Source organism: Cherax quadricarinatus, chromosome 8 (assembly GCF_038502225.1).
Source record: "Cherax quadricarinatus isolate ZL_2023a chromosome 8, ASM3850222v1, whole genome shotgun sequence".
NCBI classification, from domain to species: domain Eukaryota; kingdom Metazoa; phylum Arthropoda; class Malacostraca; order Decapoda; family Parastacidae; genus Cherax; species Cherax quadricarinatus.
Window position 1 is genome coordinate 12,164,953 of NC_091299.1, and position 12,712 is coordinate 12,177,664.

Below are 12,712 nucleotides of genomic sequence, written 5' to 3' on the forward strand. Positions count from 1 at the left end.
GGGTCTTCAACTTCCAATTGTGAACTCTTGTTTCTGTGTCCCCTCTCTGGAACATCCTGTCTCTGTCCACCTTGTCTATTCCACGCAGTATTTTGTATATCGTTATCATGTCTTCCCTGACCCTCCTGTCTTCCAGTGTCGTCAGGCCGATTTCCCTCAACCTTTCTTCGTAGGACATTCCCCTTAGCTCTGGAACTAACCTTGTCGCAAACCTTTGCACTTTCTCTAATTTCTTGGCGTGCTTGATCAAGTGTGGGTTCCAAACAGGTGCTGCATACCTGACGTACACGGTGTACAGTGTCTTGAACGATTCCTTACAAAGGTATCGGTAAGGTAAGGTAAGATGTGTGTGTGTGTGTGTGTGTGTGTGTGTGTGTGTGTGTGTGTACTCACCTAGTTGAGGTTGAAAGGGTCGAGTCCCAGTTCCTGGCCCCGCCTCTTCACTGGTCGCTACTAGGTCACTCTCCCTGAACCGTGAGCTTTATCATACCTCTGCTTAAAGCTATGTATGGATCCTGCCTCCACTACATCGCTTCCCAAACTATTCCACTTCCTGACTGTGGCTGAAGAAATACTCCCTAATATTCCTGTGATTCATCTGTGTCTTCAATTTCCAACTGTGTCCCTTTGTTGTTGTGTCCCATTTTTGGAACATCCTGTCTTTGTCCACCTTGTCAATTCCTCTCAGTATTTTGTATGTCGTTATCATGTCCCCCCTATCTCTCTCTCTCTCTCTCTCTCTCTCTATGTGTGTGTGTGTGTGTGTGTGTGTGTGTGTGTGTGTGTGTGTGTGTGTGTGTGTGTGTGTGTGTGTGTGTGTGTGTGTGTGTGTGTGTGTGTGTGTGTGTGTGTGTGTGTGTGTGAGTGTGTGTGTGTGTGTGTGTGTGTGTGTGTGTGTGTGTGTGTGTGTGTGTGTGTGTGTGTGTGTGTGTGTGTATGTGTGTGTGTATGTACTCACCTAGTTGAGGTTGCGGGGGTCGAGTCCAAGCTCCTGTGTGTGTGTGTGTGTGTGTGTGTGTGTGTGTGTGTGTGTGTGTGTGTGTGTGTGTGTGTGTGTGTGTGTGTGTGTGTGTATGTGTGTGTGTGTGTGTGTGTGTGTGTGTGTGTGTGTGTGTGTGTTTGTGTGTGTGTGTGTGTGTGTGTGTGTGTGTGTGTGTGTGTGTGTGTGTGTGTGTGTGTGTGTGATTGTTCTCAATGGAAGGTACAAATTCGTAACCTTCAAAGAAGAATTTCATCTCTTTAAATCTTACATGGAGAGTGGAAGTCAACGAGGCAAAAAAGAGTGCTACCAAGGGTACCAAGAGTGCTACCAAGGGAACCAAGAGTGCTACCAAGGGAACCAAGAGTGCTACCAAGGGTACCAAGAGTGCTACCAAGGGAACCAAGAGTGCTACCAAGGGAACCAAGAGTGCTACCAAGGGAACCAAGAGTGCTACCTGAGGAGGTGGGAAGGGTAGTGAGAGGGAGCAAGAGTGTCACTAAGGGCCAGGTACTGCCTTGGCAGTTAGGAAGGGCAGTGAGAGGGAGGAACCGTGAGGGCCAGGGAAGAAGTATATAAAGAACTGAACAGCCTGAGTTGGTACCACACTCCATTATGAAGCTCCTGGTGAGTCCTTCCTCACTCACTCTCCTTATCTCATGTGTCACATGAAACACTGTAATTGTTCTACCAACAAACACAACCTTCAACACAACTTTAATCTTCCAACATTTGACCTTAATTAAGACAATACTCAAATTTCATTTGCGTGACTACGTGGCTGTAATTACCTCTTGTGACTCACCCTTTACTAGCTAATATTTGATACATTGATACGTATAATTGTCCATATTCATTAGCAATACCAGATTTAATATATTGCTAATATTTACATAAATCTTAAAAGACGAAAAAAAATAGAATAATATAAATAAACTCTTAAGAATCTCAGTTGTAAGAAGGTAAATAATTAAGTAAAATTAATTTAATTTTTTAGTTAATATCATTTGCTTGTCTTAATATATTAAAACATACTGAAAATACTCAATATTTTTTTTAAATGTTTAATATATGCGTCAGTAAGTTCTGGCACTATACTACATGTGTTATATATATTTAGTAATGGTTTACTTCTGTAATATCACAATAACGTTAAAGTATATGATTGTATAATAACAATTAGTATAGATATTGATGCAGTATAATTTAGCTCTAGTACTAGATTCCAGTCTGAAAATATCATTACTGTCATTTAATAGTTAAATTTAATAAAATAGGATATACTTATATAAATGATTTACCCCGCAGGTGCTATTCTCGTTCTTCGTTTTGGCGAAGTCAGCCAAACTTGATGGCTATAACTTGCCTTCTCCCTCTGGCCCAAAGTTTGGCCAAGGAGGATGCCAGGAAGGTGAAATACTTCACGTTGACGGTACCTGTGTCACCCCGAAAGTTACCCGAAACCTATTCGTGTTCACCGCCCCTAAACAGGAAGTAACCTATGGACCTTTACCAGAGATCCCACTTCCAAAGGTAAACCACAACATCGTTTTCATTCGCATTCCTGAAGGCGGTCAGGGTCCTGAGCCCATCATTGTGCCGCCGCCCAGGCAGCAGCACGTCGTTTACGTCCTTAACAAACAGTCAGATGAAGCTCAGCGAGTCATCGAGGTTCCAGCGCCGCCGCCAAAGAACCCCGAGGTATACTTCATCAACTATGATGAAGGAGACAACCCGACACTGCCCGACGGTACTGATTTCCAGACTGCCCTCAACTCTGCAGTTCAAGCCGATGGCAAGCTCATTGTTGGTGCTGGAGGACTTACTGGTAACCTGGGTGGTGCTGGAGGAGTTGCTGGAGGCGAAGGCGGTGCTGCTGGTAACCTTAGTGGTGCAGAACTTGTTGGAGATGAAGGCGGTGCTGCTGGTAATATTGCTGGTGTCGGAGGTTTCGTTGGTGACGTTGGAAGTAGCAATGAATTCGGAGGAAACATTGGAGGATCTGTTGGGTTCAACGTCAATATAGGAGGTGGTGGCTTCGGGGAAGCTGCTGGTGTTGGTGGAGATGATCATGAAGGCACTGTTGGAAGTGTTAACGTTGGCCTGGGTGCTAGCGTTGCTGGAGAAACAAGCTCTGATGGAAATCTTAGCGGAGATAGTGGATTTGAGAGTAACCTTAGAGGAGGTAGTGAATTTGGAGGTAACATTGGGTTAGGTGGTGGATTTGTTGGCAGCACAGGAGTGGTGGACACCCCTGCTGGAGGCTACAGGCCACCCACTAACACACCGTCTGGTCTTTACTCCACCCCAGGAAGCACAGGAGTGGTGGACACCCCTGCTGGAGGCTACAGGCCACCCTCCAACACACCGTCTGGTATCTACTCCACCCCAGGAAGCACAGGAGTAGTGGACGCCCCTGCTGGAGGCTACAGGCCACCCTCCAACACACCGTCTGGTATCTACTCCACCCCAGAAAGCACAGGAGTGGTGGACGCCCCTGCTGGAGGCTACAGGCCACCCTCCAACACACCGTCTGGTATCTACTCCACCCCAGGAAGCACAGGAGTGGTGGACGCCCCTGCTGGAGGCTACAGGCCACCCTCCAACACCCCGTCTGGTCTCTACTCTACGCCATAAGGCAGTTTCCAAGTTTTCCGAAAATGATCCTTTTGTTGCAATGAGTCTTAAGCACTAAAAACTTAATTTTCCTCCTTTTAATCCTATATATTTATAAGAAACCTGCATTTTGCTAACTGTCTAGCAGCTTCCGAAATAACGAATGACAAATTTTAAAAATAAATATTTATGATTGATCGTAATATTTCATATTCCTGAGCCACAGAGTATAAACACTGCTTTTAAATACAACCTTATTAATTATTATTACTGATATATTTTCCTCTCTATATTCAAAATATATTTCATATCATAGATACACAAAAGAATACAAAGAAAATTCAGAGAGTATTTTATTTTTTTTGTCTTATGTGAGGATTCATCAGCATCATCAGTTGTTCTCGTCTCTTCTACTCAATTCCTAACTCTCTTCTGTCCTTCATGTTATTCATTTTTTCCATACCATTTTTTCTCTGTGTGTGTATGTGTGTGCAGAGTCCTAAGCCAAGGATTTTACAAACAGTCTCATCACAGTAACAAGCGCAGCCACTCATTACTCACGGCAATATTCCTTACAGCGCTTGTCTCAAGAAACTCTTGTTAAGGAATCATTTATTGTTCAAATTCGCTTTTTATATGAACCGACGTCACGAGAGATTCGCAAAAACACTTATGCATCTTGTTAAATCTCATTAATGTAGATGAGTGATGGACGTGTGATCTTTGAAGTTAATTCATCAAACTGTCCTGGTAGTTCGATCCTCGGGCAGAAGTGTGGGGAAAATCGCCACACTGTGGCTGCTCCCGTTAGCCTAGCAGGAATTAGAGAGCTGTTGTTAAAGGGCTGTTATTGGTCTCATGCTGAGGTTAGAATACCTGTATGACAGCAACTGTCAGGCTATGAAACATTCTGAGGTAAATAACTCTTTGTCGAGAACAAGAGACACAGACAATCTCGATGGAAAAAAATTGTACCCACCAATTATCTCGGTCTCTCAGACTATTCTCTGTTTACGAGAAATAAAATATTAATTTCGTGTACTGACACCGAGCAAGATAGTAATCATCGCCATAGTCTCTCCATATAAACAAACATCACCATAGTTACTTAACATACACAGCAGTCTGGTAACTATGACCTTACGTGTTTAAAGCTTCCCCTTAATAATAATAATAATAATAATAATAATAATAATAATAATAATAATATTAATAATAATAATAATAATAATAATAAATGCCAACATTGTTCGTCCACATTTTGGTAGTTTACAGTCAGAATTACAGTAATGCACTAATTATTGATTTATATTAAGTGGTTAAGAGACTCACCCCCTGTATGGACATGTGTGTATGTTTGTACGTATGAATGTATGCGTTTCACCTATGTTGTGTGTGTGTGTGTGTTTTAATGTTTTGCTGTTTAAGTTTTTTATTTACCAAGATGTAAGAGGAAAGCGAAAGTTGGAGAATAAACGTTCTAGGGAAAGTTTTTCCCTCCACTGAGAAATGTATAATTCTCACTAGCCGATGAACGAAACTGTTCCACTTGCGAATGTATGAACCCCTTCCACTGGCGAATGCATGAAAACCTTCCACTGACGAAGACATTCACAACAACATCTGAAGACGTCAAGCAGACTATTATGATTCCATTTAAATCCCCAGTCCACCATGATGCCATAAACGGGGCGGTGTTTACCTCACAACTTCTGACTTGACACTGGAACATTTATTTATGAACTTACGCTAAAAAAAAAATCTCGGTCCCTGACCCACAACTCGGGTGACAAAAGATGTTCTTGAACTAAATCGCTTGTGGTAGGATACAAACCTTCTAGACACCAAAAAAAAAAAAAAAATGAAAGTTGTCTGTGTTGTGAGTATTAACCCAGATCCTCTTTCCTAGCTGGAGGTCGAAATGTGCACACATGATTTTTTTCCCGTTTTTTTTTGTCTCCTTGTGAATATGCTCATTAATTATTATGCTCATTAATAGCACAAATTTCAAATATTTAATGATAGGTCATGGGCCGGGCCGCGGGGGCGTTGACCCCCGGAAAAATGATGAGAATACGATGTTGTCTCCGTTGCTGCAATGCTGTGTACTGCTTCAAGGTAATTCTGTATACTGCTTCAAGGTAATTCTGAGTACTGATTCAAGGTAATTCTGAGTACTGCTTCAAGGTAATTCTGAATACTGCTTCAAGGTAATTCTGAATACTGCTTCAAGGTAATTCTGAATACTGCTTCAAGGTAATTCTGAATACTGCTTCAAGGTAATTCTGAATACTGCTTCAAGGTAATATTGAGCACTGCTTCAAGGTAATACTGAGTATTGCTTCAAGGTAATTCTGAGTACTGCTTCAAGGTAATTCTGAATACTGCTTCAAGGTAATTCTGAGTACTGCTTCAAGGTAATTCTGAGTACTGCTTCAAGGTAATACTGAGTACTGCTTCAAGGTAATACTGAGTACTGCTTCAAGGTAATACTGAGTACTGCTTCAAGGTAATTCTGAGTACTGCTTCAAGGTAATACTGAGTACTGCTTCAAGGTAATACTGAGTACTGCTTCAAGGTAATTCTGAGTACTGCTTCAAGGTAATTCTGAGTACTGATTCAAGGTAATTCTGAGTACTGCTTCAAGGTAATTCTGAGTACTGCTTCAAGATAATACTGAGTACTGATTCAAGGTAATTCTGAGTACTGATTCAAGGTAATTCTGAGTACTGTTTCAAGGTAATTCTGAGTACTGATTCAAGGTAATTCTGTATACTGCTTCAAGGTAATTCTGAGTACTGCTTCAAGATAATACTGAGTACTGATTCAAGGTAATTCTGAGTACTGATTCAAGGTAATTCTGAGTACTGTTTCAAGGTAATTCTGAGTACTGCTTCAAGGTAATTCTGAGCACTGCTTCAAGGTAATACTGAGTATTTCTTCAAGGTAATTCTGAGTACTGCTTCAAGGTAATTCTGAGTACTGCTTCAAGGTAACAGTGAGTACTGCTTCAAGGTAATTCGGCGTACCGCTTCAAAGTAATTCTGAGTACTGTTTCAAAGTAATACTGAGCACTGCTTCAAGGTAATTCTGAGTACTGCTTCAAGGTAACAGTGAGTACTGCTTCAAGGTAATTCTGAGCACTGTTTCAAGGTAATAGTGAGTACTGCTTCAAGGTAATACCGAGTAGTGCTTTATGGTAACAGTGAGTACTGCTTCGAGGTAATACTGATTACTGCTTGAAGGAGGTCGTCAGTCCTTACACACAGAAATTCTGTTTTGCTCAACTTCGCCACAGAATATGTCTGTTTACAAGTGCATGTTGACACAACAACTTTACAGACAAACTTTAAACACAAATCTTGAATTTTGGGAATGTCCACCAACCAGGAAACGCCAGTAACTTTAGTTGCTTCAAAAGTAATGGATCACATTGTTTTTTGAAGGAATACGGTCCTTTGGAGGTTAACTGAACCTTTGTCAACATCAACTGAGACAGGAGAGGCGACAATAAACATATGTTTGGTCGTTCAGAAATCGTGGAATCTCAAAGTGAACTCGTGAAGTAAGTCAAGTAGGAACAAAGAATATCTTTTGAGTGCTTCGTTATGAAGAACAAATGTTGATAAATTAGACACATATACAACTCTTGGGTATCTTTATTGAGGAAACGTTTCGCCACACAGTGGCTTCATCAGTCCATACAACATCGACTCAAGGTTGAGGGACTGATTACCTCATTCTCCTCCTGTTCTTCAAGATTCTCCTTTGTATGGACTGATGAAGCCACTGTGTGGCGAAACGTTTCCTCAATAAAGATACCCAAGAGTTGTATATGTGTCTAATTTATCAACATGTCGGTTCTCTGAACCATTCATCTAAGAACAAATGTCATGATATTGTAATGTAACTCGTGTGCAAAAAGATTCTTTTGCATGAAGTCTTGAATTGATTGCTCCTTCACCTGGGTCATGATATCAACGATAAATGAAAAATCAGAGAGCTATTCTACATCACTCAGCTGTGGAAATATTCAACATCGACATGTTAATGAATAAGTCATGATCCAATCATATCAAAACTTCAACTGCTACTGTTGTCTCCTGTGTTATATCCACCGCAGTGGAGAAAGCAGCCTGTCTGCAGGCGAAACGTGTCGGTAATAAAGATGTCGAAGTGTTGTACATGTGTCCTATTTATCAGTTTGTGGAAAACTAAGCTATAATGCATATCTAATCTAAAAAGTTATGCTAAATGCGTGAAGTGTAGCCAGGACTTGCTGCTATGATTGCCCGAAACCCGCTTATCACGTAATTGATTCCAAGGGAATTCTTTCTCAGACACTATAAATTTTCTTAAATTTGAAGACACAATAGCGGGCCGTATAGTTCCTTGGCTCGCGGGTCGTATTTTGACCACACCTGATATAGGCTGTGAGGTGATGGTGTCGTCACAACCACAATCTAGGGTTCCTATCGTCTGTATAAATGAAGACCTGAGGATCTCTGTTTCCTATTTGGGTACACCTCGAGGTACTACGAACACTACTCTTTGGGTACACCTCGAGGTACTACGAACACTACTCTTTGGGTACGCCTCTTAGTGCCCACCTCACATGTATCCTCTTCCTGTGACACGCCTCGCAGGGCACTCAAATGCGAAGTCACGCAGTCTTATAAACAACAAGAAGTGAATGGAAGTAGGACACCACGATGTGATGAGCTGAATATTTAAGTAAGGCAGATCCCCCACCACTGTGGTCCAGCAGTTTGTTGCTAGTCACTGAGGGTGTCACTAACACCCAAGTCAAGAGACATTTTTACGGACCTGCAAAAATACGGCCCTCCCATTTAGCATCATAAGACGGACTTTCTAAGAGCAGGAGGCTGTAGCAAGTATGTCTGGTAGCTGACCCTGAGATAAACACGACACCATAAATAGATATAAATATATATAGGGTGTGTTGGAAGAGTCACATGACATAGCAAGACTTGGACACGCCATGCTGCTCCAGCGTCGGTAAGATGAAAGCCACTTTAAGGCACATCTTGCAAAACAAGCTCATATTAGGACAACGTTTCGCTTTGTGCAGCGCTTAATCAAAACAGTTCCAAGCATATTAACTACGCTAGTTAAATGGTAAATTTGCGGGTACGCAGCTTAAAGTTATTATGTATTATCATAGTTTCATGATGCCTCAGCCATTGAAGATTAAACATGTTCAAAAAAGACATGATTAAGTTATCTAACTAAAAAAAATGAGTTCCAAGATATTTTAAATATATTAAACATCTGAACACTCCAATAAGAGTCCCAGTAATATTTTAAGTAGAATATACCACTGAAAGTTTAAAGTTGATCAGAAGAGGCTTTCTCAAATTATCAAACGGAAACCAATATAGACAATAGTGTGCATAACGCTGACCAGAGGACTCCCGCACGCAACAGTTACACGAACGTTCCCATAATTACAAAACATCAGTGTTGGAAGTTTGAAGCCGGTCAGCTCTGGTATTCTTAAGTTTTTACTGAATACTTTGGAGGGAGACAAAAAATGTTAACCACTTAATAATAATGAAGAACAACGTATTATGAATTCGCAATGACTGCAATTTGCATGAAAATTTTCTACAGATATTCTCTAAATTATTAGTTACCATGAAAAAAAAATCTGCAGATAATTCTACTTCGCTTCATATTTTCTGTGCTCCAAATTATTAATTTTAACGGTATTAAAAAATTCACGAGAGAAAGGGATGTATATATGTTATACAAGTTAGTGGTTCGGGTTCCCGAGACCATTATTCACCATGGTCTTAGTAAGAGCTACAGGAATTAGAACATTGAGTAACTCAAGAAAGTAATAACTAGCGCATACAGAATGCAAGAAGTTGGTAAGATTTACCTGCCATCCTACTCACGAGAGAGAAAAGTTCCAGCAATTATGTTAGAGAGCAAAACATTTAACGAGGCTTCGGTCTCACACTCATACTACAAGACAGCAGCATCCATCAACTTGCTATCTGCTTGCTGTTATTTTACTCGTCAGGAGACTGGACAGGTGTCTCCTGACACTGATCTCAGTCATACAGGTGACATGTTAGGTAGAAGGACACAAGTGCAACTATTGTGACATTTTACTGTGGCAACGTTTCGTTCTCCAGGAGCTTTGTCAAGCCGTTACAAACAATACATGGACACAGATGGTATATGTTTAGGAGGTAAACACACTCATATAGAAATATTAACGTAGAATACAATTACGGGGAATGTTGCGAAACATCTGGTTTACGTAGTATGTTATTTACATAATGTTAATGGGGAATACGTTTTTGTCTCAGGTAAATTATGAAGGGAACGAGAAACCACAACCTCAAATTACTGCGTGAAGATGTGAAACCACCATTCAAACTGAATAAAACACGTAAAAAAGATGTAAGTATCGAAGGAGAAGGAGGATCTCCCCATCCTTCACTAATACGTCTTATAAACACTACACTTAATACTTAACGCTGCTGTTTCGTAGTTCTGTGAAGACTTGATGGTGATAAAGTTGACAGATGATGTGGAGACACAAGTACACATGCTGAACAAGTCTTGATTCAGAAGCTGTATTTAAAGCGTAACTTAGTCTGTACACTTCTCTGTGTTATACATGTCTGGCTCTTTTTCTATTCTTGTTTTATATATGTGCGCCTTTGTTCCCATAATTGTGTCTTAGTATGCAGTTAACTTTACACAGTCAATCCACAATATATATCGGGCTTTTTAAGGAAGAATAATTTATATAAGTTTAAATTACTTGAATATTATACGTAAACAATGTCTGGACAATTATTTAGGCTAGTTTACTGTATCCATATAACATTCACACTCTCACCTCAGCGTTGAAACAGTGGTGAAGTTATACACGGACTGTCTGGCAAAAAAAAAAAAAATATTTCTTTCATTAGTGAAGATTGCAACATCTGCCTAAAGAAAGACATAAATTAATTCTGATTTATTGCATCAAATATTTTTACTTCAAGAAAAAAACTTACAAAATTTTGCTGATTTTACTCCGAGGAGGAGAATTTATTTGTCATAGACGCTCGTCTTGCGAGCAAACATGTCATTATAACAATAATACATCTCAGGCCAGATAGCTGATATGTCATAAAGACATGAATATCTCTCATTGTATATAATAACAACAAACTAGTATAATGATGTGATTTCCTTTCACTAGGCGGAAAAAACTGAACCCAGTGGGCCATCACATGACTAAAATTCGGATTTTTCCTGTTTCTACTGACAAACAAAACCCCGTCTTAGTGCGTCAACCTGTCACATATACAGACAACGAATCCTGGCCACCACTGCATCTACTCGTGTAGTTACACGATTATTTTACTCTAACGTATTTAACTTGATGTAACGCTGTTATGATGCTGTCCATTTTCACGAATTGAATGTAGGTTCTTCTTTCTTTTCTCTCTCTCCCTCTCTCTCTCTCTCGCACGCACACACACGCACACACACACACACGTATAAATTCTGAACTAAGCATTTTCTACGTTAAAGCCTGTAGAATGATTTTAAGAGAGATGACTGCCAGTATTATGCTTATTCTGAGTATCACGGTATTATAACTCTGTGAAACATGGATGAACGTACCCTGCTTACACCATATATCTCATCTGTAACACATTATTAATACATTTCAGATATTTAAAGGTGAGTCACGAGAAACAAGAGATATGGCGATTCTTTCTGTGTTTAACATCATCAGGACGACATTTACCTCCAGCCCAAGGACGGGTATGGCTATCCTGAGAGGTGGCATTTCCCAAGTGATAGTAACTCCAGCTCTACTGGAAGGAAAACTTTGGAAGATATCGCAGCAGATAAACCTTTATTGGTTAGGTAGAAATGGGCAAAGTGCCACATGACTAGTAACTAACTCATGTTATTCCAGTATTGAAAGATAGGGAGATAGGTCATGCACCCACAATTATCACTTTATCAACTGTGGGTAAACTAACTCAAACTATGATTACTAATAATATTGTTTATTTTATGGAATACAGTAGCTTATTAACAAACAATAAACATGGTTGTCGCAATCAAAAACACTTTCTTATAAATTTACTGACATCCTTCAGCTAAATTTAAATTAATATCAACAACAAATATAACAGATTTAGGAACCTTTCTTGCAGGAAACACTCGACGACGAGCGACACAGGAAATTACTAAGTAAACTAAAGCTTCACGCTACAAGGCTCCTGACTAATTCTTGTTTTAAGTATGAATAAATGGACCAGCAATAGTTTACTTTCAAAATTGTAAAGATTGCAAACAACACAAAATTGAGGATTTGTGCAACATCCTTAACCAACTCCTCCAAGAAGATATAAACAAAGTTTTCCAGTGGGCAACGGTAAACAATATGATGTTCAATGAGGACAAATTCCAACTACTCCGTTATGTTGTTAGGTAAGACACATATGCAACAGTTAGGTATCTTATTATGAAACGTTTCGCCTACACAGTAGGCTTCTTCAGTCAAGTACAGAAAAGTTGATAGAAGCAGAAGATACTTGAAGACGATGTAATCAGTCCATCACCCTTAAAGTTTTGAGGTGGTCAGTCCCTCAGTCTGGAGAAGAGCATTGTTCCATAATATGAAACAATATGGAGAAGAAGTGACAGGATGGAGCTTTTTTTAAGGGTGATGGACTGATTACATCGTCTTCAAGTATCTTCTGCTTCTATCAACTTTTCTGTACTTGACTGAAGAAGCCTACTGTGTAGGCGAAACGTTTCATAATAAAGATACCTAACTGTTGCATATGTGTCTTACCTAACAACCTGTCGGTATTTTATACCATTTTACTCCGTTATGAAAAACTGGAGGAGATAATAACTAGAACAGAGTATACTACAGACTCTAACCATACAATGGAGCGGAAAAATAATATAAGGGACCTGAGAGTAGTAATGTCTGAGGATCTCACTTTCAAGGATCACAACAGTGCCACGATCGCACGTGCAAAGAAAATGATAGGATGGATAATGAGAACGTTCAAAACGAGAGATGCCAAGCCAATGATGATCCTTTTCAAATCACTTGTT

At 40.0% G+C, this 12,712-nt stretch overlaps 1 protein-coding gene across 1 annotated transcript; it reads left to right on the forward strand.

Moving 5' to 3' along the window:
* Window positions 1-1,594: 1,594 nt before the first annotated feature.
* On the forward strand, window positions 1,595-3,761 carry LOC128685220 (uncharacterized). Its single transcript, XM_053771721.2, has 2 exons — window positions 1,595-1,606; window positions 2,288-3,761. The coding sequence occupies exons 1-2, from the start codon at window positions 1,595-1,597 to the stop codon at window positions 3,614-3,616; spliced, it is 1,341 nt and encodes a 446-aa protein (XP_053627696.2). The 3' UTR covers window positions 3,617-3,761.
* Window positions 3,762-12,712: the final 8,951 nt, after the last annotated feature.